At 52.8% G+C, this 27408-nt stretch overlaps 4 protein-coding genes across 7 annotated transcripts in view; all 4 read right to left on the reverse strand.

The window, feature by feature from the left end:
* Positions 1–720: 720 nt before the first annotated feature.
* On the reverse strand, positions 721–14118 carry BLM (BLM RecQ like helicase). The gene is made up of 20 exons (XM_027906508.1): positions 13878–14118; positions 13373–13553; positions 12814–12932; positions 12310–12442; positions 10891–11608; positions 10063–10243; positions 9781–9899; positions 9152–9265; positions 8330–8428; positions 8094–8242; positions 7711–7817; positions 6833–6993; positions 6173–6368; positions 5300–5490; positions 4212–4356; positions 3672–3871; positions 2750–2942; positions 2492–2614; positions 1943–2150; positions 721–1059 (listed from the first exon to the last, which is right to left on the reverse strand). Exons 4-20 carry the CDS (start codon positions 12402–12404, stop codon positions 876–878), a joined length of 3183 nt encoding a protein of 1060 aa, XP_027762309.1. The 5' UTR covers positions 12405–12442; positions 12814–12932; positions 13373–13553; positions 13878–14118; the 3' UTR covers positions 721–875.
* LOC114069601 (basic proline-rich protein-like) lies at positions 13369–14515 on the reverse strand. The gene is made up of 3 exons (XM_027906499.1): positions 14409–14515; positions 13878–14329; positions 13369–13553 (listed from the first exon to the last, which is right to left on the reverse strand). The coding sequence occupies exons 1-3, from the start codon at positions 14513–14515 to the stop codon at positions 13369–13371; spliced, it is 744 nt and encodes a 247-aa protein (XP_027762300.1).
* Positions 14516–14877: 362 nt separating this feature from the next.
* CTSH (cathepsin H) lies at positions 14878–22361 on the reverse strand. The gene is made up of 12 exons (XM_027906504.1): positions 22242–22361; positions 22133–22164; positions 21935–22040; positions 21760–21830; positions 20695–20799; positions 20325–20411; positions 19340–19395; positions 18285–18366; positions 18131–18199; positions 17631–17737; positions 16441–16566; positions 14878–15650 (listed from the first exon to the last, which is right to left on the reverse strand). Exons 1-12 carry the CDS (start codon positions 22333–22335, stop codon positions 15575–15577), a joined length of 1011 nt encoding a protein of 336 aa, XP_027762305.1. The 5' UTR covers positions 22336–22361; the 3' UTR covers positions 14878–15574.
* A 177-nt stretch (positions 22362–22538) lies between these two features.
* The window catches only part of RASGRF1 (Ras protein specific guanine nucleotide releasing factor 1), a 30547-nt gene continuing 25677 nt past the window's right edge, over positions 22539–27408 (reverse strand). For 3 of the 4 annotated variants that reach the window (XM_027906503.1, XM_027906502.1, XM_027906500.1), the window contains exons 24-28: positions 26447–26526; positions 25696–25813; positions 25354–25422; positions 23518–23898; positions 22539–23179 (exon numbers count right to left, since the gene is read on the reverse strand). In XM_027906503.1, coding sequence (XP_027762304.1) covers positions 23806–23898; positions 25354–25422; positions 25696–25813; positions 26447–26526 — 360 coding nt within the window. In that variant the 3' untranslated portion in view covers positions 22539–23179; positions 23518–23805. The other variant, XM_027906501.1, reaches the window with a different exon arrangement.

The raw sequence follows: 27408 nt of genomic DNA on the forward strand, positions 1-27408 counted from the left end.
AGAGATGCTGCGGCTGCCCCTGGATCCCTGGGAGTGTCCAAGGGACAAGCGGGGCGGGGCTGGACCAGCCTGGCATAGTGCGAGGTGTCCCTGTCCATGGCACGGGGTGGGACTGGATGGGCTTTAAGGTCCCGAACCAAAAATCAGTCTGGGATTCTGTGATTGTAAGAGCAAAGCCGTTGCTCAGAAACAGCAGATGAAATCCTCAGCTCCAGTCAAGCAAAGGAATGGCCCAGCCCAGCCCAGCCCTGCCGAGTGCTCAGGGAACTCCCAAAATCCCTCACCTGACGCACCCAGCTGTCCTGTGCCAGGCAGGACTGTGGAGCCCAGGGCAGCTCCAGTGCCCTTGGCCCTGATGGTGACAAGATCACAGGTTGGGTTTTTTAAAAATAATAACTAAAAGAAGTATAGCCAGGCCTGGACCCCTCCCAGCTCCAGGATCTGGGGAATCAAACAGGAAAACTTAAAAACATTCATTACATTTTCTTTCCCCACCTGCTGTTTCCAGAGGAGTAGCCCAGCTCTCCGGCTCTGGAGCACTGAGGCAGGAGCAAGGGAGAAGGACAGAGACAGCCACCACTTGGGGACTCAGCTCCAGAGATTCGTGGTCCCAAGCATGTCCCTGAAGTGGATGTAAAGCAGGATCAGTGTCACCAAAAGGGGAGGGTTTCTAGAACCAGCCAGAACTCTCTTATGTTAGAAGGAAAGGCCCAAATAAACTTATCAGTTAAAAAATATTTATTTAACGTGAGCTTTTGTACCCAACAAATACAAAAGTCCCTGGAAGACTCAGCAGCAAATTAAACAAAAATTTAATAAACAATGATTCCATCCTGAGGACTTGCTTTCATCCATCCAGTAATTGCACTTGCCAGCTACAATATGGAATACGAAGGCTGGAGGAAGTTCCTGGATTTGGGCTTGGGCAGTGCCATCATGCCCAGCTTCCCAGCAGCTCCCTGTGAGGCACCGACATGGCAGGATGTGAAGCTGGGGCGGGAGGAAGCCACAGCCTTCGAGCTCTGTGGCTTCTTGGTCCTTCTGTACCTGCTGTAGCCACTGCAAAATCAGAGAGGGGTGTGTGACACACGGCATCACTGCCCCCTCCCCTGCACCAGGCTGCACCCACACGGGCACCACTGTTTTCTAGAAGACCATGTGATCATTTTGTAATTTTTTTTTTTTTTAACACACATGGCTGCAAAAGTACCTCTGAAATGCAAACTGCATGCAGCTCCTGCTCTGGGATGTGCCCAAGGGTGAGGGACACGGAATGCTGAGCCAACACAACTCCAATTAACCCAACTAGAGCATCAACAGCAAGTGACACTTCAGGGTCAGCAGCAGTTAATGACAAATATTTCAGTAGAAGGGAAGGAGCAAAGTTTGGAGCAAGACCTGCTGAGCTGTGAGTGGCCATTGGCTATCAAAAACAAGGAGAGGAATGAGGGAAAAGAAGGCAGGGAAAGGGAAATCCTTGGAAGTGGTGGATCTGCCCTAGAAGTTTAAGACCAACCAAACCCAGAGGCAGGTATTGCCTTGTTTGGCACAATCAGAGCGAGAATTTGAATTAATTCAAATATTCCATCAAATATTCTAAGTTTTAAGACCTCTTTATGATTCCAAGCAAGAAATCCAGTCAGCCTACTAATACTAAGCAAGAAAACCAGTCAGCTGGTTATGGCAGCACACTGAAATTTGGTGTCTCTGCTCAGCTTGTGGCACTCAAGTGTGAGGACAATTGTTAAATGTCCTTCCTTACCAGCTTTTAAAACCAAAAGGCAGAAAAGCAAGTGAAGCAGTTGTTACCAGGCACCTGGATAATTTTAACACCATTGCTTAAGTCCATGCTTAAGTAACTGCAGTGGGATAACTGCAATTCTGGGATCATCATCAAGCTGATCTGGGCAAAGACAAGTGACATGTGACCACAGACACATACCCTCTGGGCTGAAAATGCTGGCTGCCAGCAGCACTCATCTTTTTCCTCTTGGAGTCTTTGGAGTTTGCTGGCCGTTTCCTTTTCCTCCTTTGGTTTGTGTTATTGCCAAAATAGCTGGAGGTTGTACCTGCATCTTCTCCTTCTCCATCGCTCACAGGAGTGCTGGTGCTCCCTGTGGCTGTGTTGGCACCTGGGCCAGCAGCATCTTCTACAGACAAGAGAGGTAAACCCGATTCAACCAAGGTATCACCTGAGCCAGTCAGGCTGTCCCCAGAACACACAGATGGTATCAAAACACCTGTCCTGCCTGTTTCACACCTCCTCTGCACTGCCCTCATCCATTCAGAGATACACTGAATTTAGTAGGAGGGTAGCAAAGACCTTGGTATGTTCTGAAAGCATGGGATTGCTCCCTCTTGTAATTATTAGCCTGTAAGAATTAGTTATTTGTGATTAAAACAAGGTAAATTTCGAATCAAGCATCTGCTAGAGGAGGAGAGAAGGGCACTGCACAGGAGAGCACACGCTGGGGTACGAAGCACACCGCACCTGGGATGGAGCATTCCGAGTACTTCTCCATCACTTTAATTATTTCTGCACCATATTTCTCCAGTTTGTCTTCTGTGACACCATCGATCTGCAGCAAAACCTCCACGTCTGAGGACAAGGTTTCTGTAACGTAACAAAGGACCCCTTACACGTGTCCAACAAGTAATTTTTTATAAAGAGATGCTGGAGGAAATTAATTCCTTTCCATATCACCCCTGTGTAGAAGCCCTGAAGGACTTCTCAGTAACCTGGCCTTACCTGCTATTTTCTTTAGGGTGGAGGTATTGAAAATATTGAAGTAATGCACATCAAAGACTTTGCCCAGCATTTTGCACGTGTCTGTGAGTTCACTGAGGCACTGTTTAACCACCTCTTCCCGCTGGGACATTTTTGCCATGGAAGCCCTTTGCCTTCTGATAGCACTGGCACTCTCTGTCTCGTGGAACTCCACCTGTTAAAAGGAGCCATCGATAACCCTGTCAGGGAGTTCCTGCAGAGGTTGATTGATAATAGAGGAACACAGTAAAGGAAAGAAAGTATCCTTTAATGGACCAAAAAAGGCTATTTAGCCAGTATATGCTTTTAAAGTGATTTTTTACAAGCTACTCATTCACACCCAAGTTTCTCCTACAAAGAACTGGCAGAGTTTATACAGAGGGAAAACCTCTTGAGAGCCCAGTTCACAGCTGGCTTCAAACAGAGGTTACTGGAGTAATGCTGAGGGCTCTCTCTGCTCCAAACACAGCACTAATGAAGAAGCATTGCCTCAAGCAATGTGGGACTGTTCCCTGGCCTTCTTAAAGTGCATCTCCCATCAGAGCTCACCAGTGACTGGGAAAAATAGAGTAGAAAAATCCAGGAGAAGGGAGTGCTGGTCTTTCTTTCCTATTTAGACAGCTTTTTGTGGAGGTCAGAACTTTCCTTCACTGTCCAGGTGGAATCAGATGGATGGGGCAGGCGAGAAAGATTTAAATCTGTCCAAGCCTGTCAAACTCACCTTTTGCCCCACAACATTGTTATTGGAATACTGGACTAGGAATCTCACACATTGGATTCTGTTCCTGCCCTTCAGCTGGAACAGCAAACTGTGTTTTAGCCACCTGGGGGGATATGCCAGAGGAAAACTGCAGCACATTCCTTAAAACAATACCCTCAAGACACTAAATATACAGTTACACACCTGCAGTGACCCATCCAGCACAGCCTGAGCTTTCTCTCCCAGAATGACGTATGCCACTGCTTGGTCATTGGCTGTGATGTACAAATCCTCATCCAGGATTTTGTCCAGGACCAGTTTTCTAAACAGTCTTTCAGCATTATGCCTGGAATAGGCAGCTCCCTTCCCAAATATTCCAGACTGAATCTTGGCACTTGTTGTACCTGTGCAACAGAAACCACAGGATAAGCCTGTGATCAGAAAGCCCATGGAGGTGTGCATTTACAGACCTGTGCGAAATGCCCAAGGGAATTCCACAGTCTATTCACATTAAAAAGCCTTTAAGCACCAGAAAACTAATATTATCACTGCAGCAACCTGAAATGGATTAAATCTTCAGTTTCCTTTACTTTGAATCATTTACCACCAAGAGATTCCTGGGAAGGTTAATTTTGCAGAACACACGTTCTCCTGAAGCCCTGCCGGCATTGCACAGCCCTCCTGATTCCTGGTCGGGGATTTGTGCACCCGGTTATTCGAGTGTCTGTGGAAGGACAGACTCACCTATGAAAATGTCCACCATCATGTTCAGGGTGTACCTGCCAGAGCTTGGGTTCCTCCTCCCATTCCGCGCCACTTGCCCACAGTGCTCTCGTACGAACCGAACGATGTTCTTCACGTCCTCTGTCACGTTCCTTGATTTATAATCCTGTTAAATCAGACTTGATTAGGAAATGCCAGTATGTGTTTCTCCTCTAATGCAACCTGTTCTCATTATTGAGCTTTTCCCAGCCATGAATTCAGTTTGTTCCAAACAGAGAAACAGTGATTTTCTAGTTAGTAACCTACAGTGATACAGTCACAGGGATTCTGGATTTCATAACACTCTGGAAAATGCAGTAGCAGTCCAACTGAATGTATATAATCCCCATTGGGCTTCTGGTGTACAGTGAGGTGCAAGGTTGCTGGATGAACTCTGGAAATCGAGGTAAATCATTTGGAAAGCATTCCTGTAATTATCCTGCTACCATGACCTAGAACTTACACTTCCAATATGCATTAAAATGAGAAAACTGGACTGAATATGCATTATTCTGCTCAAATTTGGTTCCAACCTAGCTATGTAAGGGAATGCTTCGAACACATCCACAGGTACAAAACTGATCAGGAACCCTTCCCTGCCTGCTTCCACAGCTGCTTTCTCTTCTGCTCCAGCTCGTGCCACCAAGTTTGCTTCAATCCTTGATGCATAACCCAAATCTTTGGGCCACCCCCAGCAGTGCACAGCTGATGTGGCACTCATGCTGCTCCAGCAGCACAAAGCTGCCCTGAAAACATCAGAACAGGCACTGAAGGAATTTCCTTACAGCCACTCCAGTGGATCTGATATTAGCTCCTGCTTCCCACACACTGCAGCCAAGAAAACTGACATTAAGGAACATCCTTGCCCTTCTGACAGGAACAGGAGCATCACAAGTTCACAGACGGTCTGTATCTCTGCTCTAGGTTAAACCCTGGAAATAACTGGAAGCATCACAAAACTACAGGACATTGATGCCTTTTCCCCATTTTCCTTCCCAAGGGCCACGTAACCATGCAGCCGAGTGCAAAATCAGTTTGACAGCACCATAAATAAAATCTGTGTGTTTTACCTTCTTTCTGCTGCAGTTATCACAGATCACTTCTGGGTGGTCCTTGCAGAAGTTGGGGTTGAAATCGGTCTCCCCAAAGTAGGCGAGCAGCTGGACCCGGCGGCACTCGACGACGTTCTCGCAGTAGTGCACCATGCTGTACAGGTTGTTGAAGTGGGTCTGCCTCGTGTGGCTGTTCCCATCCTTCTCCACTGGAACACAAAAAAAACCTCACCTTTATTCGTCAGATCTGCACCTCTGCGTTTTTACATATTGTCAGAAAAACACAATATTGGTTTTGCCTCAAAAAAAGACGAGCGGGTTAGTACAAAACTGACCAGATTTTATCCCAAAAGTTTTAGAAAACGGAGAAGGGAAATGAGCCTGGAAAGACAAGAGTCAAGAGAAGAACATGTACGATGGGATGAGAGGAAATGGCCTCTTGCACCACGGGAGGTTGAGATTAGATATCAGGAACAATTTCTTCATGGAAAGGGTTGTCCAGCCTTGGCACAGGCTATCCAGGGCAGTGGTGCAATCCCCATCCCTGGAAGTGTTTGAAAAATGTGAGTGTGGCACTTGAAGACACGATTTAGTGGTGAACATGTGGGTGGGGCTGGGCTGACAGTTGGACTTGATGATCTTAAATGTCTTTTCCAGCCTTAACAATTCCCTGATTCTATAAAGTGAAGTGGTTTTGACTAAAATTAAGTACAAGTGACAAAAATCCTGACAGAAGACCATCCAGGGAAGAGCACCCCATTCTCCCCTCTTTCCAGCTATTACCTCCCCATGGCACTTGTAAAAGAGAAGTACCACGGGCTGAATGAAACAGAGACCAGAGACAAAGTGACCGCTTTAGTATCACCTCCAAGGTCCAAGAGGAGAACTCACTCAGGATGAGCCTTCTCAGCCTGGTCACGTCGCTGTAGCTGTAGAAGAGCAGGCAGTGAGACATCTCCCCATCCCGCCCAGCTCTGCCAGACTCCTGGTAGTAACCTTCTATGGATTTGGGAAGGGACGCGTGGATGACGTAGCGCACGTCGGGTTTGTCAATGCCCATTCCAAAGGCAATTGTTGCACATATCACCTGGAAGGAGATCACAACGTTCTACACGTGCATCATGGAAGCTATTCCTGCAGCTCTGCACTGAGACCAGACAGGTGACCAGGATTAGGAAACCTGGAACCCAGAATGCCAACTGTAACCCTGCAGGACGAGTACAAAACAGCAACATCTCCTCTCCCATCAGGAGAACCCCAAATCCCAGTCTCTGTACAGTCCAGCAGTGTGCCAGCAGCTGTTCCAAGAGCCCTGCACTGCCCAGGTCCTCCCTCCTGGAGCTGCAGACCACGGTGCAGTGCTACAGCCTTCTGTTCACAGAATTCCCACTCAAAAGGTGCTGCTGAGCCCCAGCAGGTCTGCTGGGATCAGTTATCCAAATACTGCAGCCCACTAGGTGATAACACTGCACAACTTCCCTTCCACTTCCCAGGCCAAGAGGGCTAAAAGCACCCAAAATCTCTTCCCTTTCCCCCTCACTTTTCCTTTACCTGGCATCCTTCCTGATTGACCCACTTCTGCTGCACGAGGTCCCTGTTGGAGTCGGTGAGGCCGGCGTGGTAGGCCAGGGCAGCCAGCCCCTCCTTCTGCAGGATGGCTGCTGTGGTGTCACACTCGTGCCGGGAGAGGCAGTAAATTATTCCAGAGTCATCTGCAAACACGTGAAAAAAGAAATTTGAGTTACAACACAGTTTTATCCCTTTTCATTTGCTCAGCAGTCAAACCTGCCAAGCAGATACTGACCTCTCCCTCTCTAATAAAGGTAATAATATAACTGCTTAACTGTAGGACTTATTTTATTAATATTAGATGGTTTTGTTAGTTTGGGGTTTTTTTGTGAAGTGGAATCAAGATACATTTTCCTTAGTATTGTGCAATCTCAGGATTTAAAATACATGAATAAAAACTACATAAATCAAGATCTAGAGCAGTTTAGTCGATGCTCTCCAAGGGTACAGCACTGGAGAAGCTCTGAGGGAACCTTGGTGTTGTCCAATTCCAGCAGCAGGAGCTGCAGGACTCCAAAGTGAGCCTGCAAAGATGGGAATCTCCAAAGATAGTTTCGAGGGGAACTACAGATAAGCAGACCAACACAATTAAACAATTAAACCAGTATGACCTCTACACTCTGAAGACACAATGCTGCTGGCAGGCTCCAGAAAGATTACTCAGAGACATCACAATAATTTACTTTGCCATCTTAACTTGAACCCTTAACTTTAGGATGTACATAAATCTGATTATCAATAACATCACTTTGCCTCCAACCTGCTTTTCCTGTAAATACGTCATTATTACAGCATTATAAAAGCTTTTCCTGCCTTAAGAAGTGGAAAGGCCTGCAGTCTCTGTGCTGCTCAGTACTCACGGGGGTGATATTTTTTAATCCATTCCAAGCAATCCATCGCCACTTTCTTTGGCTTCTTGGGCAACACATCATATTTCAAGTTATGCCTGTTGAAGCTCATTGTAAACCTAAAACACAACAGTTCATGGGGCTCATCAGCTTTATGGGTGCAGTTACATTCAGGTTCCTTCATCATGCAAGGAAGGGTTTGGCGAGTTTTGTATTTCTTACGTCAATATTTTGCATGTAACTCATTGAATTCCATGCACACATTTCATTCAATCAGATACAGCTACATAAGGATCTCAGATGGGCCTGTGATACTTTTTTAACTGGACTAAGTGTTCCACTCGAAATTTCTGCAGCACAAACAGTCAGTTTGTGCAAGCTGCCGAGCAACTCACACTTGTGGTTTCAGCATCTCCAGCTGATTCTGGATGTCCTTCTGCACCCGGGGGTTGGCAGTGGCAGTAAGAGCCATCATGGGGACCGAGCGGAACTTCCTGCGGAGCATGTTGAGGCGCTTGTAGTCTTGTCGGAAGTCGTGGCCCCACTGGTTGGAAAACAAAATGTGAGTGTAACAGAGCGAAATGCTCCAACTGAGCCTTTTGGCATTTCAAAAAACAAAAGGAGGTTTTACCTGGCTGACACAGTGGGCCTCGTCGATAACAAAGCGTGCCAAGAGTTTCCTGTCGTAGAGATTCTCCAGGGCTGACATCAGCCGGTTGCTGGCACACACCTGGGACACGCCACCCGTGCCATTGGAAAGCAGAGGAACAGAGCACAGTGTCACCTGGCCTGACTGAACACAGGAACAACTGCTCCCTGCTGCCAAGTGAATCCTGACTGCACAGGCAGAGCTTGAAGGCAGAAAGATCATGCCAATCAATCAGCTGCGTTTTAACAAAGCAGCCGGTGTGAGACTCCCGTGAGGTTCTGGGATCACCTATCCCAAGGTCCCTCATTCTGAGGAAATTTCAATAAATTTAAATTACTTAGGTCAAGAAAGACAGGGAAAAGACAGTGCTGAAGAAAGAAACATAATCAGCACACTAACCAGTCCCCTCTTACAAAGTTCTTGTGCAATAACATATTTGAAGGCAGCAAATAATAAACCCCAAGGCAAGCTCAGACAATCTCCTATTACCCTGACAGTGCCATATTTTTCCTGTATTACCCTATTTAGTAGCTGTTGGACAGTGATTAACGCTAATACGTAGCAAGACATATTGAAATGGATGGGCATGGGGGTTTAAGAATTTAAACTGTACATAGTTCTCATTCTTGGCTAATTACTGATTGAAATTAGTTAGAGCTGTAAGAGTCTTACTGAAAATTACCTAAACATTATCTAAAAACTGTTTAACAGGGTTTTTCCCCAGAAGCCTACCCCAAGCCCAGTGTTTCCCAGCAAACCCCCCTCGCTGCCCCCCTGGTTTTGTGACTCGGGTGAAGCACACACCTTCTCGGGGGTGACGTACAGCAGCTTTATGACAGGGTCTTTCTTTGACAGCTGCGTGTATATTTTCGAGGCGTCAGCATCTGTCCTGTCACCAGTCAGGTACGTTGCAGCAATCTGTATTACAAACACATATATCGAGTTTTAATACATGCAAAGCAGAAGCATCAAATGTAGTCCTACCTGTAGTTACAAATCTGTTCCTGAGCACTCAGCCTGTGATCTCCTGCACCCGCGTTTCTTCCCTTTGTGTATCGCTTTCCCAGAGGTGTCTAGCACCTCAGAACCCCCCTCACTCAGGAACTGGTGGTGCTTATTCCTGCTGCAGAGCCAGGCTGCTCCTGTTCAGGTGTGCCAGTACAACTCTCAGGATTCTCAGAATCAGCATCTGCTCTGGAAAACCCAACTCCAACACCCAACACTCAGGAGGAGCAATAAATCCAGCAGTTACACTGCCAAGATATTCAAGCTCATCCAATTTAGTTCCTCCTGGACAACTTTCTGTGCCTTTCACAGTGTCCATCTAATCAATTTATGCAGTTTATATTCAAGAGACACAAGACTTGCTGTAAAATTTCAGATTTCTAATCTAGTTACCTGCGGTTTCACTCAATAAAGCTGCTGGAACTTACATCTAAGGTCTTCAGCTTCTGGACTTGATCAATGATCAGCGACCTCAGCGGAGAGATAACGATCGTGACCCCGGCAGACACACAGGCTGGTAACTGGTAGCACAAGCTTTTCCCACCCCCTGTGAGGATCAGAGAGAACACCACAAGTGTTGGACATCAAGAGGAAAGGGAGGCAGTCTGGAGACCTGTTTCTGACTCCCCATTTTACAGCAGTTGTGAAGCTTGTCCCAGGCCTTGCAGAAGGACCTCCCAGGCTGCAGCGGGGTGCTGTGGGGCACGCACCTGTGGGCATGAGGATGAAACAATCCTCCCCCAGCAGAGCAGCGTTGATGGCCTCCAGCTGGTTTGTCCGGAAAGAGTGCAGTCCAAACTTCTTGTGAAATATATTCATCATTTCTTCAGAATGGGAAAATTTCATACCCCTGAAACGTTCCAGTGCAGGGTTATGAACCACTGGCTCTGGGAGACAAAAAAATGTACTACAGTAAGTTACAGTACCAAGTTTAGGAATTCTCCCTGGTGAGGCCCTGGCACAGATTGCTCAGAGAAGCTGTGGCTGCCTCATCCCTGGAGGTGTCCAAGGCCAGGCTGGACGGGGCTTGGAGCAGCCTGGGAAAGTGGGAGGTGTCCCTGCCCATGGCAGGGCTTTGAGGTCTCTTCTACTCTAAACCCTTCTGTGACTCTGATTTTCACCTCTCCTTGGCCAAAGCTGTTCCTACAGTAACCCCAAATGACACTGTGCCCCAGAGGGATTGGGTTTGCTTCCACAGGTGCCCATTTTGGAACATTTTGCATGAACAGCAAAAACCATTGCACAGCTTTGAATTAACAACTGCAGAATCATTATTTAATTAAAACAAAGAAACATTCTTATTTCCAGTTTTAGCAGCTGCTTCTTTCAGCGGCCTGAAACCTGCCCAGGAAGGGAATAGTCAAGTTTGGCATCACTTGGAGTTAAAAAAACCCAAGATGACTTTGCAAAAAGAAGCTTCCACATAAACAAAAGGCAATGATGTGATCTGCAGCAGTTACTTGGCCTTAGGTTTAAAAAGAAGAAAGTAGGAATTTAAAAAGGGAAAAAGAGTAGCCCTCACGAGTATATTTACCCAGACGGTTCTTTGTTGCCATTGGGGAGCCCGACTTCAGAGCAGCAGGGTTGGATGCCCCAGCAGAGCCTTTGGCTCTGGACATGATCTTGGACAAGAGGGATTTGGTGGGTGGCCCTTCCCTGATGGGCTGGCACAGCGGTGTGGACGCTGCTGCCGAAACAGCCGCCGGCTCCTCCCAGTCCTCATCGAAGTCATCGATGTCGAAGTGATCCAGGTCAAAGTCGGGATCGTTGGCACCCAAACTGCTCCCTGCAGGGCTGGCCGTGGGAGCCGTGCTCTGAGCTTTCAGGGCTGTGCTGCTCAGGGGCTGCTTCCCACTCCTCGTTCCCAGCGTTTCGCCCCAGCTGCTGTCGCGGAACGGCTCAGACTGGAGGCTGAGCCCGAGGGAACCTCCCTCCCTGCCACTTCCCTTGGGAGAAGGCAGCGCCGCAGTTCCTGGGCAGGTGATCTCCTCAACACTTTGCTTTGGAGCACAAGAGGTATCCAAAGTTCGATTTGTTGTGGCAGAAAAGTTGCTGGAATGAACAGAAAGCACCGACGGGAGGTCTGTGGATTTGGGGGAGTTTCTGTCAGAAGCGAAGCTCCGGCTCAGGCAGGAACCTGGAGAAGCACCAGGACAGGCACCAGGGCCCCGCTCCATGGGATCCTTCCAGCTTCTTGGAAAAGTGGTGTTTATGCCATTTTGGTTCAAGCTGACAGAATTAGCCAGCAATTTTCTCCTGGGAGAGACAAGGGATGGAAAACAGAAAAAAAATATATATATTTAGTCACAAGCAATGAATTACCAAGTTCTACAACATCCATTAAACAGTTTTGTCCCTGCTCTTAAACACTAACATATGGTGGTTCCATCATGCTCTGAGTCACTGTGTTTGAAAAATATTTCACACAAATCTAGGGAAAAATAAAAACTACCAGAACAAACTAATGACAAAATTACAACATATTCCCTACAGACATAAAATAAAAGAATTCCTAAAATCAGGGAACAGATCCAGGCAAGGTAGAACATAAAAAGTAAATCTTAGATCCACAAGTTAAAAATAAGTAGAAATACACTTTTACCAAATGATGGGTTTAGGTACTTTCCAAGTACCAATGTCTGACTACAGCAAGAAGGAAATAAATTAGTTGTCCTGAGAACATTCAGAAAAGCCCATAATCCCAGTCCAGGAAAAAAACAAGTAAAAATCCCAAACGCCAGTACTTTGTCTGTGTATTGTGCCATCAGCTGATGCAAGAGGTAAAGCACCAGGCTGTGGTGGCAATAATCCCATTGCAAGATGACAAGCTCAGAGATATTAGGAGAAATCACCATCCCTGCAGTCAGCGAGAGTAAGACTCAGGGACTCCCCTCCACCTCATTCTCCGGTGTGCTGGGGACACCTGCAGGCAGGTTCCTGCTCCACACGGAGCCTACCTGAGGTCCCTGTGCTGGAGCAGGGCTCTGGCACAGGACAGGGCCTGCAGCTCCTGCAGTGGGATGGCATCCACCAGCTCACAGATGGCCTCCATGACCCCGAGCAGCTGCCGGGCCACCGGCACAGCTTCACCTGTCACAGGGAGCAAGTTCAGCAGAGCAATTGCCATTTAGAATAGCTAGCAAGGTGATATCCCTGTCCCCAAGGACAGCACATTTCAGCAAGTCTAAATAATTTACTTTCAATATATTTTTGTTCTATTTGCATAAAGAAACTGTTTCTGTGAGCAGGAACTCACAGAATCTACATATTTTTGCCCTTGTCTTTTATTATCCATCTATACATGTTAATTATCCATCTAGCCATGTCAGTTCTCCCCCTATTGATGTTAATTCTCTATCTGTTACTTTAAAATCTTGGATTACGTAGGGTACACAGGAGAATAATGAGTAGCAAACTACCCCCCCAAATCTGAGGCACGCCGTTCCAAACATTCCATGTACCTGCATCCCCCGCACCAGGATCTCCTCCAGCTCCAGGCTCTGTTGTGGGAACCTCCCCTGGCCTGGCCTGGGAGCTGCCAGCTGAGCACCTTCCAGCAGTGTGAGAGTCTTTGAAAATACTGCTAATCGCAAGAGAAAAAGCCACTAAAAAACACAGGCACGGAGGCATTTCCACAGAACAACAGGATTTAAGATGTGTGCAAAAGATAAATTCCTGAAACCCCAGGGAGAACCCAAGAGCTGAGCAGTCTTACACTCATCCTGGATGCCAACATGGAGAATCTTGCTCTGGTAGTTTTTTTCCCCTCCCACTACAAAAGCAAAAGTAACTCTGCTTTTTCTGAAGGAAAAGCCACCTCAAACATCACATGCAAAGTAAGTATTTAATAAAGCATTAATTGTAGCTGCCAACCATTAACCTGCTAGACAGCAAAGAGACACAAACTCAATCTGCATCTTTCTAACAAGCAGGATTTACAGGTCTTTTTTGACAGGTCTTTTTTGGTACTGCTCAAATCACCCTATGGACAGATGGCTTTACCAGTGAACTCTGGTTTACCTGATACTTTGTACAGAAGGGGAGAAGGGAGGCAGCTCCTCCTCGGGGGAGGGAGGGATGATGTCCAGCTCATCCTCCTCAAGCTCATTGCCTGCCAATGGCCCGACAGCCTCCTCCAATTCTGGAGGGCTGTTTCCAGCCCCTCGTGGCTCCTGGCCCCCAACTCCTTCAGCACCAGCAGCTGCAAGAGAATTAAATTAATACTGTTGGGTAACACTGTAAACTCAGCGTAGTACAAACAAAAATTAACAAACCCTCTTTAAAGTGGAAAAGTGATATAACTAAACCTACAGTCACCTGTTTCCAGCCCTGCACCTTCCTAGGCTGGGAGCGCCCAAAGGGAATCCAGGTACCCAAAGGGAATCCAGGTACCCAAAGGGAATCCAGGGCTGCTTATCAGACACGAGCACACAGCTCCCTCTGATTCCCGGCAAACCCGTCCCTCTGAGCGCAAACACAAACACAATTTTTTCCAGCTCTCCGGTACCTTCAAATAACCCGTTACCTGGGTGAGGCTCTGCCGTGTCCTCATCCAGAGCCAGGCCGGGGGGCGAGTCCTCGAGGCAGATCACGGACCGCTGTGAGAGGGGGCGCGGCTCAGCCTCGGGCGGTGCCTCCGCGCCCGCGGGGCCGCCACAGCCGGGCGGCTCCGGGCCGGCCTTGCCGGGGGCCCGCGGCCCCTTGGGGGGCAGGAAGGGCGGCCGCCAGAACCTCTCGATCCCCGACAGGTCGAAGTCGTCGATGTCATCCCATTCATCGCCGATGGTGACGGCAGGGCCGGGACCGGCCTTCCCGGCGGGAGCGGCGCTGCCGGTGCTGCGGGGGGGCTCAGAGCCACAGGCGGGCGCTTTCCCGGCCGGGGGAGCGGCGGGCGCGGCCAGGGAGGTGTTCACGTCCTTGTCCCTCAGTACCGAGGCGGCCGCGGAGCCCCCGCGCGCCTTCTTGAACGTGAAGCCCCTGAAACGAGACGAGCCCCCGTCAGCGCCCGGCCGCTCCCGCCGGCCCAGCCGCCCCCTCCCCCGGGCCCGGCACTCACGGCGGGCGGTCCCGCGGCGGCCCCGGGGCGCGGAGGGCCGTGAGGGCTCCGCGGGCCGAGTGGAGCCGCAGCTGCTCCCGCAGGTTGTTCTGCGGCAGCGCCGCCATCGCGGGGCCGCCCCGCCGCCAGGGGGCGCTCAGCGCGGAGCCGCGTCCCGCGCCCTTCGCGTTCGGCGCCAAAACGCGGCCCGGGCGCCCATTGGGCGGGCCGACGGGGCGGAAGTGACGCAGGAGGACAGTGGGTGTGGTGAGGACGGGCAGTGCCCCGCAAAATGGCGGCGCCGCCTGAGGGCGGGCCCGGGAGGAGTGGCCCCGGCACCGCCTCAATCGCCGTAAACGCCGCTGTAAACTCCGATCTGGAGCCCCGGCCAGGCTTTAGCGCTCCCCAGGCGCTGGGGGCGCGCAGGAGCCAGACTGGGAGGACGCAGCCCCTCAGACACCCTCCCGGCAACGAGGAGCCCGCACGCAGCTCACAGCACAACGCTCCCGGGACGAGGCAGCTTTATTATTGTCAGTGACAGATTTCAGCGTGAAATAACACAGACGTGCCCCTGCGGACATCCGGCTTCGCTCCCCAGGGCCTGTTCATAATCAGTACCGAAATTCTCACTTTGTTGATTCGTTATGCAGTATCACCCGTTTCTTCTCTATTTGCATCAAAATACCCTATTTTTTATACAAAAAATACTAAAGACGTGCCGTGAAAATCTATAAAATGTACAAATCACAGCACTCATGATTCTTTAGGGGAGAAATCGCCTTCAAAGAAAATTTAAAAATCCCTAAAATTTACACTTGGCGATTGTGAAAAAGCTACCGGAAGGACGGGGGGAGCTTTGTCTGAAGTCAGGTAAACTCTGTGGTTTCCCAGCATCTCCCTTCTGACCCCCCCAGGCAGATGGAAGCACACCCAGGCACACCCGGGCTGGGAGCAGGAGGAGGGAATCTGGCAGGGCACAGCAGCTCGTGTGTCCCTGGCTGAGGACAGGAGGCACAGCTTTCCTGCTGCACAGGGTGTGTGCAAGCTGAGGAACCTGCCTGCAGGGAACGCCTTTCAACTGGCAGGTATTGCACCTTCTTCTCCCTTTCATCACTTCAGCACTCAGAAATTGGAACGCGATCAGCCACTCCTGTCCTGCTTCCCCTGTCCCCAGCCCGTGCTCCCTCCTACACCTGAGGAACAGGGTAAGAGGCACAAGCTGCAAGACCACACATGTTCTTGCCTCGTTCAATAAGGAAATACCTAAAAAGAGAGAGAAATGGGTGTGAGTGAGTGTTCCCTCCTCTGGCAGAGCCAGCACAGCAGGTGAGGGTGGGCAGGCCCTGGCACAGGTTGCCCAGAGAAGCTGTGGCTGCCCCATCCCTTTAAGTGTCCAAGGCCAGGCTGGACAGGGCTTGGAGCAACCTGGGATAGTGGAAGGTGTCCCTGCCCATGGAGGCATCCATGGAACTGGGTCAGCTTTAAGGTTCCTTCCCCCCCCAACCACTTTGGGATTCTGTGAAGACTGCTCTCCCTGTGTGCCAGCCCCTTCCTCGTGCCAACCCAAGGAGCAGATGCGTGTGACAGGGCTGGAACTGCTGGAATGGCAGCTCTGCAGGCACTGCCATTCCCTATCCCCTTACACCGTGAACTACAGTTAGCACCTGACTCTCAAGAACTTCACCTGCAGCTGGAAATACTTGTGGAGCTGGAGTGAGAACTCACTCCTGGCTCAACCTGTTCCTCCCTGGCCGTGTGACCACGGGAGAGGACCCAGGTGAACCAGTGGCTCTGCAGGCACTGCTGAGCCCCCAGGGACCATGGCAGGTCCATCGAGCCAAGAGTCTGCTCTGAGCAGGCACCCCAGGACTGGGTCTGTGAGCTGTGTCACTGCCCAGGCTGGGATGGTTCCCCCTGTGTCTTCCCATCTGCCAAATTTCAGGTGGATAACATAAGGGCAACCTGGCGCTGAGGGCAGGTGGAATCCCAGCACTGTCCCTTCTCCAGGTACAGGGAGGCTGTGGTGGGCCTGGTGACACTGGGACCCCCTTACCCGTCCATGCCCCACCGCGGGCCCCAGGAGTTCTTCACGATCCAGTAGGGAGTCCCGTTCTCCTCCCCATAGCCCACGGCGAGCACGGCGTGGTTCACCTTGTCAGGGGTGTGCTCACAGCGTGGGCTGCAAGCAAACAAAACATGTGTTACACGAAATCCAGCCTGCAACTCACAGGGATTAGCCAGCAGTCTTGACTGCACTCTGCAAACAGAACTGTGGGGTACTCTGAAATTCCAGCTGCGGAGAATAGGAGGGAAGCCAAGGAGAGGAGGCACTGCTCTGTTTTCCCACTCTGAAATTATTACTGCCTATATCTGGAGTCAGGAAATCCATGGACCTTTGATCTGAGCTCCTGGCTCTTGCCCACAATTAACATCAACTCTAATATCTCACTAGGATGAGCTACAATGAAAAGATAAGGCAAAGGAATTTTTCAGTGGAAACCAGCAGCTCTAAGTGCCTCCCAGTAGTGGTTTGTGTGCCCTGAACTTCAGGGGCACTGTTCTATGTTTTGCACAGGAACAGCAAGCTCCACAGTCTAAACACACATTTCCTTGTGTTTCCCCTGAATTTCCAGCTTTTAAACTGCACTTGCTGAAAGCTGCTGCCTGTGGTATGAAGGACAGCACAAGGTACACACTCCCACCTCTGGAGCACCAGCTCAGCTGCAGGGCAGTGTGAGGGCACCATGCCACTCACCTGAAGGCAGCCACGCTTCCCACCTCGGCCCCTCTGAGCTCTGGCACAGGAGGAGGAGCCCCAATCCCATGGAGAACCCACTTTGGTTTGGGTTTACCCTACGAAACCAGATGTGTTCTGCTGCCACAGCTGGGCCGACCCTGCCACCATCCCAGCTCAGACACGGGGATCAGCCCTGTCACAGGTCCCACCAGCCCTGTGCTGGGCTGCAAAGGGTCTCCTGAGCTCCCTGACTCGCTGACCTTCATTCCAGCATACTCTGGTCTCCAGGCTGGACTGCTTCCTAGCAAGCAGCTTGTTCTCTGCTCCTATTCCCCTGGGAAATCAGCATATCAAGGCTCCATTTACTCATTTTTTCTATTTTCTATTTAAGAGGAAGTGTGAGAATGCAGTGCAGTGCTCCTGTATCCGTGAGGAGAAACGGGGATGCACATCATTCCAGACCTACATCCCCCCCTCACCCCCACCTGCCAGGTTCACACACTCACTTGGAATACACTCCTTTCCTGTAGTGCATGAAGTTACCCGTCACCTCAAAGGCGAAGCTCACTGGGTTGTGCTTCCCCACAGCTTCCACCATGCCATCCTCATCGTACTGCAGGAGAGGACCCAGGATCATCCATCAGCTCCTGGCTGTGCTGAGGCCAGGCTGGATCTGGGCCCAGCAGCCAGGGCACAGTGGGATGGATAACCCTGGCTTCCTGCGTGCACACAAGGAATCAAGTGCTGCATTGCAAGACAAGAACAGGACTCTGCCCCAGCCTGGAGCTGCACCCGCTGCGGGAGGCAAAGCAGGGACCCAGTGCCTGTTTCGACTCCAGCACTTCCCTGGTGCCACCTTCAAAAAGGTGAGCAGGAGTGCAGACCAGCTCGCTCTTTCCCAGGAGCACACAGGCTGCAGGTCGCTGGGAGGCCTGACAGGCCTCAGAGCCTCCCAGCATCTTGGCACAGCCTGGGAAGTTTGGAAACACGGCCCTTGGGGCCTCACCTGCGTGATATTGATAACATCTTTGACAAAGGCAACGGCCTTCTCCGGCTGGAACTTGCAGGTGCCGTTCTGTGGGGACAGAGAGGAGCTGTTGGAGCCTGTGCCAGGCCCTGCTCTGCTGCTGCCACAACAGCCTGGGCTGCGCTGGGAATACCTTGGCCCGGTATGGATAACTGTCCTCCCCCATGAGCCCTTTGTTGTACAGGATGTACTCAAAGGCTTGGCTTGGCAGGCCCCTGCAAGACAACACAGCCAGAACGCAGGTCAGTTGGGATGGGAACGATGAATTAGGATGGTAGTGCTGTGGCTTCTGCAGAGCAAAGCCTGCAGTCCTGCACACCATTCCCACCAGCCGAGGGAGAGGCAAGGACAGTGTCTATCCCAGAGCCTCTGAAGGCACGAACTGTCTATTCCTGCAGCATCTCCCTGCCTGAGATTCCAGGCCTAGCCCACCACACTGTCTGGCACGGTCAGACCTCATTCTCCAGGTGCCAAATCCGTAGGGGAGTACACCAGGAGCCTTGCTGGCGTGAGGCTAACCTGGCCCACGCAGCACCAGCCTCACATGCTGAAAGGTGTTTTCCAGTGCCCCTCTGCCCAGCCTGGCTGGGGGAGGACGAGGGACACACATTCCCAGCAATCAGCTGCTCCCTTCCCCAGCCACCTTCCAGGAGCACATCTCAAGAGGGAAGAAAAGAGAGGATGATAAAAATAAAAAGCACCGAGAGTGGCTTTGCTCAGTCCTCTGGGACCAGTTTTTTCACAGAAAACAGAAGTTGTCAGAAAGCTCTTGGCAACGCCAGGAGGAACTTCCCAAAGGGGAAGCTGAAGTTTCTGCAGATTTCTCACAGAGCACGAGACGCATGTGACCCAGGGGCAGAGCAACAGCCAAAACTCACTTTGCTCTCCCAGAGCCCCTCAAAGCCCTGTTTGTGGCTGCTGTGTCAGGAGACTTGGGAAAAACACATCTCAGAACAAAACTAAGAAAAGAGGAACAACAGAGGCTGGGAAACGCTGGAGTTTTAGTGAAACATCCAGACCTCTAGGGAGGGCTAAATTAAATAGGCAACCAAACCCAAAACTGTTTCCCCTGACATGTCGCAGCCAAGGGAAGACAAAAACCATTCCAAGATCTGGAAGGAAGATCTGGAGGAAGGCTGTCAATCACAGAACTCTAATTTCTGTTCTTCATGACCTTCTCTGACTTACCCACTGCAGCCATGGTTGTTAAAGGCCTGGGCGCAATCAACCAACTGCTGCTCCGCCTAGAGAGAAGGGTTTGGGGTCAGTGACTGTCCTGCACCTGCGCTCGGAACAAAACGCAACCACGCAGCAGGAACCGACGAGCGCTGGTTCATCTGTGCACCCGGCTGTGCCACCAACCACAGCGCTGGTTCATCTGTGCACCCGGCTGTGCCACCAACCACAGCGCTGGTTCATCTGTGCACCCGGCTGTGCCACCAACCACAGCGCTGGTTCATCCACGCCTCTGGCTGTTCACCCACCAGGAACCACCTGGAAATGGCTCCAAGTCCCAAGGAGAGGGACAAGGGATACCTGGAGCTGGCAGCCCAGGATGGTCAGGCTGCCAGATGGATTTGTCACTGTGCCCACCAAGAATCCATCCCCCACTCAGAGGCGCTGGCTGGGATTTCTTTCAAAGCTCGTGCTTGTTTTTAACACACCCAACCCTCAGCTATTCTGATAAGTCATATAAGTGGCTATCGCCCTTCTAGTTTTTCAGGAATATAAATCCTCTGGGAGTTGAAAATCAACAGTTCTTGCAGCAAGAAGCCACAGCTGGCTGGTAGGGACAGGCAGAGCTCCTTTTCCCATGGCTCCCAGCAGTCTCCAGCCCCTCCAGCTTTGTTGTACACCAGAAAGGGCTCTGTGTAAGCCCGGGGCAGTGGGACACTCTAAGAGGGGACAATAACAGGCACATCCTTGGCCACACAGAGCTCCCAGACACTCTGCCCTACACCTCCCCAGCAGTGCTGCTGGGCTCACACAGAGATGTGAGGGGTCTGTGAGGGGTCTGCGGGCAGGGGGGCTGTCACAGCCACAGCGTGTACAGCTGGACTGGGAACAGGCAGCTGGCCTGGAGCAGGCCTGGAGCAGGCTGGCCCCATGCACAGCCCCAGCACATAACCAGGAACAGGGCTTGGTCAGTGCACAGGAAAGGAAAATCTCTCACCAGAGATAGCAGCTTTCCAGTACCAATGGCAATAGCAGACTCCAAACAGCCTGTGGTAGAAAAGGTCCAGCAGCTCCCGCAGGGCCCCTGTGTTTGGAACAGGAGAGGAACTGCTCCAGAGCGTGCCGCAGGGTCACCAGCCTCCCTGAAACACCAGGGATGGGCACAGGGGCATGGCAGGAGCGCAGAGCTTCCACCCCCAGCTGGCAGCCGGGCTTGGCCTTCTGCTCAGCCCCTGCCCCAGGCACGGAGGGCTCTGGGGGAGCTCCCCCACGGCACACACAGCCCAGCACTGCTCCTGCAGCACGGTGCCCTGCCCGCCGCCCACAGCCCCTCTCTGGGCACGTCACCCATGGCACACGCTCTTCACCTGGTTCTTCACGGGTGTCACAAAATTTCCCTTCTTCCTCCAGTCGATGGCGTCGGGACGCGGCCCCGAGCTGCGCATGAAGTTCCCCTTGGTGGCTGAGCAGTTCTGCAAGCGAGGAGGGAGGGCTGTGCTGAGCCACCAGGCTGGGGGACGGTGGCCCAGGACAGCTGCTCTCCCCGGGGGGTGCTGCCACTGCAGCCAGGAGCCCTGGGCCAGTCCCGGTGGGCACTGCCAGCCCACACCACTGGCTGCAGTGCCCTGGCTGCTCAGGCAGCTGGCAGCACAAGTGACAGCTCAGCTGGAGCCCGGGCTGAGGTGGGGACAGTGGGGGCACCTCACTCTTACCCCGGTGGTGATGCCTAAAATCGGAGAAATAACTCTCTGGACTATTTTTGAGTGTTAAAAGGCAAAAAGCACTTCTTTATTGCGGCATGGATGGTGCACAAAAAATATTTTGCACACCCTGACTGCATAGGCTTTTACAACTTTGTACTATCATTCTAATTACAATATTTGGGCATTAGCTCATGTTATACCCACTTCCAAAACTGTCCCTCCCATAGCACCACCCCTGACACGCCTCACAGATTTGAGTCGGTAGTCCCAAAAAGACCATCTCTTCATCTTCTTCCTCCTCGTCTCCTCTGACCCTTTTGGAATGGTTTCCAGGCTCCTGAGTAGCTTTGACTACTTATGTCAGGTGTTATGTGTCTGTTATGTCTCTTTCTCAGTACATTTCTACAGACAAGGGCCTCTTCATTAAAATCCCTTGTCTGTTGAAATTCTTAATAAAGAACGTTAAACAGCATTTTTAGAAATCTTGTACAAAGGTACTAGCAAGCTAAAGGTACTAACAAGCTGTACTAAAATTTAATTTCAAGGCATCAGTGGCACAGCATGTGCCCTAGCAAAGTGGATTGCACGGGATGAGTGCTAGTGCCTGAGCAGGGGCAGTACAGGGATGGGTGCTGGCCCACGAGTGGGTACAGCTCGGTGCAAAACACCCACTCATGGGGTCCAGCTGGACGCCCTCCTTCACTGTCCACCCACGCTCTCGGCAGTTACCTGGGGCTCATTCCACAGGTACATCTTTCGAAACTCTTCGGCGGTCATATCCGAGAACTGGTTCAGGCCCACTAGGAAGGGGAGAAAGGGGAGAAGGGGCCACTTTGCTCAGCGAGGCTCCAGGCTGGGAGCCGGGCCGGGCCGGGCCGGGCCGGGCGGGGGCCAGGGCTCGTACTTTGGTAGCTGTGGTTGCCGGCGTTGTGCTCGTCGATGAGCCGCTTGTTGTCCGCGAAGATGCGCAGCCTGCGCGGGTACTCGTCCGGGCCGTACCGCCGCTCGAACTGCGGGAGCACCGCGCGTCAGAGCCCCCGCACCCGGCCCGGCCCGGCCCGGCCCGGCCCTCCCCCGCGGCGGAGCGACCGCGGGGCCTCACCTGCTGCATCCAGGCCTTGAACAGCTGCTCCTCTGCGGGGAGAACGCGGCGGTCAGCGGCGGGGACGAGTCCTCCCCTTCCCTCCCCTCCCCTCCCGCTGCCCCGGTACCTTCGGCCGTGGGAGCCCGGGCGGCGGCGGGCGCCGCGAGCACAACCGAGGGCACCGTGAGCACCGCCGCCATCAGCAGCACCGACCACGCCATGGCCGGGCCGAGCCGAGCCGAGCCGAGCCGAGCCGAGCCGAGCCGGACCGAGCGCAGCGGAGCCGAACGCAGCCGAGCCGAGCCGAGCCGAGCCGAGCCGACCCGGGCCAAGCCCCTGCCAGAGGGGCGGGACAAGGGGCGGGCGCGGAGGGGACGGGGCGGGGCCCGCGTTATCCCGCCCGTAAAACCATCACAAACCCCGGTTCACCCTGAGATAGAATAGATTTATTAGCAAGAGGTAATCAGGAAACATATATTTTTACAAAAAAAATGGAATTTTTTTTTCCCAAACAAGCTGTAAGTTGAAACAGTTTTAGGGCTTGAAAGAGAATTCCCATACCACGAGGTATTGCTTACAGCAAGTGTTGTGTGAGTGGAGCATGCCTGCCACTGCCGGGGAACCGTGTCAGGGACTGTACAATGTAAAAAACCCAGGTACTATTCACAGAATAAGCACTACATTACTATATCCTGCTAGCAGGTGGTTAGCCAGGATTACAGTAGATGTAATAAAAACACTCGTCATCTCTAACTCTACGTCATGGTACTCAGAGTGGGCACAAGGGTACGGATCTACAGCATATCAACAGGAGCTGGATGCAGCAAGGAGAGGCAAGGGGACGCTTCCATCTTCCCGACTTCAGAGGGACCGGGCCAGCAGCCAGGGCCCCCCATGCCCGGCCAGCATGGGGGTGGACACACAGAGAGGGCAGCTCACACCAAGGGACAACCTTTAATGTGTTCCCTTCTCCCGCCTTACAGAGTTTGCTGTGGGATGTCACTGCTGGCGCTATCCAAGCGAGAGGTGGTCCGTGCTGCCCCAGAGCCCCACGGGGACACGGGGCTCACCTGCTCCACAGGGACACAGAGACTCACCTGCCCCACAAGGACACAGGGCTCACCTGCTCCATGGGGACACAGGGTTCACCTGCCCCACAGGGACGCAGGGCTCACCTGCCCCACAAGGACACAGGGCTCACCTGATCCACAGGGACACAGAGACTCACCTGCCCCACGGGGACACAGGGCTCACCTGCCCCACAGGGACACAGAGACTCACCTGCCCCACGAGGACACAGGGCTCACCTGCCCCACAGGGACACAGGGCTCACCTGCTCCATGGGGATGCAGGGACTCACCTGCCCCACGGGGACACAGGGCTCACCTGCCCCACAGGGACACAGGGCTCACCTGCCTCACGGGGACACAGGGCTCACCTGCCCAACCACCAGCCCCCTCAGGAGGAACAAATGACAAAAGTAACATCATTGAGAAGAACCCGGGACTCCAGCGAAGTGTCAATGCATGAAACCTTAACCAGTGCGGGAAATCCTACGCAAGGTCTAGTGCGGCCTGGGACAGGGGCGGATTGCTCGGAGAAGCACAGACGTGGGAGTCACTCCAGGGCGTCCAACGGAACAACGGTATGTACAGTATGGTATAGCGAGTGTACACGAGCGGCCCCCACGCTCAGGAAGGCAGTTTGGGCTCTATTCGCAGAGAAGCTTCATAAAGGGTTTCCTCATCCATCACAAACGACTGGTCCAGCAGGTACTGCGTCACCTGGGAAAGGAGTGGGGCCATTAACGGGCTGGGAGACCACAAACCCTGGTAACTGAGGCCCCCAAACCCCTGGTAAGTGTGGCACCTGGTAACTGACAGCCTGTGTAAGGGGGGAGCCACGTTTCTGCTGCAGGAACTCAACTGACATGGCAGGGCCTCTGCTCCATCTGCTCCCAATTCCTGGCAGCTTTTCCCCAAATGGCTTTTTGGCCCCGTTAGCAGCTGATAGCACAGCCCAAATCGAGGTGCTGTGTGTGGGTTCAGAGCTGTCCAGCATGAGGAGCAGCCGGCAGCAGAGTCTTTGCTTGGGAAGCGCCAGCAGCAGCGATGGGGCTTCATCCCATCAGCCACAAAAGCATCCAGGAGCTTCCATTCAGCTGAATCCCACCCCCACAGGGACACAGGGTGATGTGTGGCCATGCACAGCACCACCTGCACTGCCCCTCCCTGCTGTGCTGAGCTTGGCTGCTTTCAGACAGGATTTTGGGCAACAGGCAGCTTTCACAGACACTGACCTTCCCCCTGAGGAGGAGAGGCCAGGAGGAGGCAGGGCAATACCTGGGGTGCCCAGCTGAGAAAAGGCTGCAGTGTGAGCCCAGCCCTGGGCAGGTACCAACTGTGCAGAGGGCAGGGCTGATGCTGCAGGACTCAAATCAGAGCCTGCAGCTCCCCAGCCCAGCCCTGGGCAGGTACCAACTGTGCAGAGGGCAGGGCTGATGCTGCAGGACTCAAATCAGAGCCTGCAGCTCCCCAGCCCAGCCCTGGGCAGGTACCAACTGTGCAGAGGGCAGGGCTGATGCTGCAGGACTCAAATCAGAGCCTGCAGCTCCCCAGCCCAGCCAGGGGCTGTGATCCAGAGGGACTCGAGCTGCTCCTGCCACCACACATGGACACCAGTGTCACTGGAGAGGGGTTTGGCCCAGCCTGACCACCCTGGGAGGGTTTCAGGAGGATTTGCTGGTTTTAGAGAGAGTGGAAACCCCCAGCACCCAGCCCGCTTCCAGGGCGGCTCCGCAGTGCTGCCAGAGGAAGTGCGAGGGTTGCTGAGACCTTCCAGCTCATCGCACACTGGGGGCCAGCAAGAGGCAGAGGCCACCTGGCCCTGGCTGTGGGGGTGGTGGGACACACTCTGCTTCACAGGGAGGGGTGCTGCTCCTAAACAGCTGTTTCTCAGCGTGTGTGGGTGCAGCCCTGAAGCACTCTGGCCATCGGCCACGCTGCCCACCCACGGCTGTCAGTCCACTGGCAATTCCTCCGTGCAGCAGCCAGGGGGGCACAGAGGAGCCTGATGGAGCACCAAGAGTCACCCTCCATTCCCTGCCCCACTGCCGACAGCCTCCAGCCAGGCACAGCCATCACTCCAGCCTGGAGCTGCCAGGAGCTGCAGGCTTGGGCACTGTGATGGGAGGAGACGAGGAGCAGAAGGAGCACGTGGCTCCAGGGACAAGGCTGTACCTTAGGCTGGTGCTCGATCTTGTAGGAGGTTTGCTGGAACTGGCGGATCTCCCTTATGATGTGTGAGATCTGTAAGGGGATAAAACACAGCAGGTGTTCATGGCTCAGCCATCGCCCTTGGCACCGTCCCAGCGCCCGGGAGGGCAGGAGCACACAGCACAGCATGATGCAAAGGGCCTTCTTTTCTCTTCCAGACACCAGGAACAACCCAAGGTGTGTGTAGGTGACACATGTGGCTGCCTGGCGCTGTGCAGGTGACAACTGAGGGTTCACAAACCTGGCCACAGCCACGTCACCCCTGGCTGGCCCCGCATGCCCATGCCAGCAGGGCTGGGGACTCACCATCCTCATCTTGGAGAAGTTCACCAGGCCGTCCTCGGTGTAGTTTGGGGTCCCCTCCTCGATGAATGCCAGGTCGGTCAGGTACATGCCCAGGTAAGGGACACACGGAGGGTCACAACTTCGGGGGCAGACCAGAAAGAAATGAGGAAGAAAACCACCTTACCCAGGGGCTTTGGAGGGGAGACTGGGGGGACCTTCAGAGGCAGCAGTCTCTCTACCATAGGAAGGCTCTCTCCAGGAAGGAGAGAGCTGAGTCCTGCTGGCTGAGCAGGACAAGCAGGACCTGCAGCTGTGCCCCTCACAAAGCCATGGGATGCAGAAGGTGAGCTGTGAGCAGCTTTGACAGAGGGTTGGGAAGACTTTTGGAAGCTTCCCTGGGCACCCTGTCCTAGTGGAAGGTGTCCCTGCCCATTTCAGGGGGCTGCAATTTTAAGGTCCCTCCCAACCCAAACCATTCCATAACTCCATGATTCCATGATAGTGATGGAAAAATGTTCCCTGGTGTCTGGCGGTGATTTGCCCCTTTGCAGGCCCTTTCACTCCCATTTTTCCACACTGCTGCTCAAAGGAGCAGCTCACTCCTGGGAACCACTTTGCCAGCCACTCTGCCAGCTCAACAGGACATGCTTTAATGCAGGCTCTGCAATGCTCCAGCGAGCAGAGCCCCAGCCACAGGAGGGGCCAGGTGGGATCCAGGTCCCCCCACACCATGGGCCCTGAGCTGGCAGGAGGAGAATCACTGTTCACTCACTTTTTCAGGGCCTCCCTCAGGTTCTTGAACCTGCCCTCCGACGACACCAACTTCTGGAGCTTATCGATCAGAGCCTTTGTCTGCAAGAAACCCAAAGTGCTGCTTGGAGAGGCCCTGGAATATCCCCCCATCCCTGCAGCCAGGGAGGGGGTAAAGCCTGCAGAGCCACAGGGTCACTCCCAGCCTGCCCTGCCCAGGGCACATCCCCCCATTCAGCTGTTCCTACTCCCTCACAGGTACAACTGTGCCCTGGCTGGCACACCTGGCTCCTGGTGATACCCGGAGGAGTCGAGTGAGCACCTGAAAGCAGAGCTCCTCCAGCAATGCTGAAGTCAGGCTGTGCACTCACTTCCTCCCCCTGCTCCCACCTCTGTCCTTGCCTGTTTCATTCATAGGTTTATTATTTTATAGGCAAAGCGACTGTTCCTGGCTGAGAGGAGCCCACAGCAGTGCTGACTTGGCAGCCTCAGGCTCCATCCAGCCCCGCACCGGGCAGCTACCAGCTACTCCTGTACCAGGTACCTCAAACAGGAATTCATCCTGTTCATCTCTGACCGGTCTGAGGAGCCCAGAAAACCAGTTAAAGGCTGTCTGTGTGTGTGTAGAGGCACAGGGGCTCTCTGGGAAAGGTTTAACTTCACATCTGACCTGCAGAGTGGGGCCCATCTCATCTCACAGGTAACAAGCGATGGGACAAGAGCAAAGAAGTTGTGCCGTGGGAGGTTCAGGTTGGAAATTGGGAAAATTTCTCTGTAAAGAAAGGGTTGTCCAGCCCTTGCACAGGCTGTCCAAGGTGCTGATGGAGTCACCATCCCCAGGGGGATTTAACAGACACATGGATGCTGCACCTGGGGACATGGGTTAGGGGTGGCAGTGCTGAGGGAATGGTTGGACTTGATGAGCTCAGAGGGCTTTTCTAACCCAAACAATTCTGTGACTCCATGAATAAACCCAACAGCAAA

This window comes from Empidonax traillii, unplaced genomic scaffold (genome assembly GCF_003031625.1).
Source record: "Empidonax traillii isolate 1590-97213 ecotype Southwest subspecies unplaced genomic scaffold, ASM303162v1 scaffold1309:size139322, whole genome shotgun sequence".
Taxonomy (NCBI): domain Eukaryota; kingdom Metazoa; phylum Chordata; class Aves; order Passeriformes; family Tyrannidae; genus Empidonax; species Empidonax traillii.

Excerpts from the sequence above, each read along its gene's own strand:
- BLM (XM_027906508.1), bottom strand. The coding sequence starts at position 12,404 with ATGGAGGCCATCTGTGAGCTGGTGGATGCCATCCCACTGCAGGAGCTG. Across the intron at positions 8,429-9,151 it reads TGTACGTCACCCCCGAGAAG|GTGTGTGCCAGCAACCGGCT; the intron begins GTGTGTGCTTCA and ends GGCGTGTCCCAG. Across the intron at positions 5,491-6,172 it reads GCTGAGAAGGCTCATCCTGA|TGGAGAAGGATGGGAACAGC; the intron begins GTGAGTTCTCCT and ends TTTGTGTTCCAG.
- LOC114069601 (XM_027906499.1), bottom strand. The coding sequence starts at position 14,515 with ATGGCGGCGCTGCCGCAGAACAACCTGCGGGAGCAGCTGCGGCTCCAC. Across the intron at positions 14,330-14,408 it reads CCGCCGCGGGACCGCCCGCC|GGGCTTCACGTTCAAGAAGG; the intron begins GTGAGTGCCGGG and ends GTCTCGTTTCAG. Across the intron at positions 13,554-13,877 it reads CACGGCAGAGCCTCACCCAG|CTGCTGGTGCTGAAGGAGTT; the intron begins GTAACGGGTTAT and ends ATTCTCTTGCAG.
- CTSH (XM_027906504.1), bottom strand. The coding sequence starts at position 22,335 with ATGGCGTGGTCGGTGCTGCTGATGGCGGCGGTGCTCACGGTGCCCTCG. Across the intron at positions 22,165-22,241 it reads CCGGGCTCCCACGGCCGAAG|AGGAGCAGCTGTTCAAGGCC; the intron begins GTACCGGGGCAG and ends TTCTCCCCGCAG. Across the intron at positions 18,367-19,339 it reads AACAACCATGGCTGCAGTGG|GGGCCTGCCAAGCCAAGCCT; the intron begins GTAAGTCAGAGA and ends GTTGTCTTGCAG.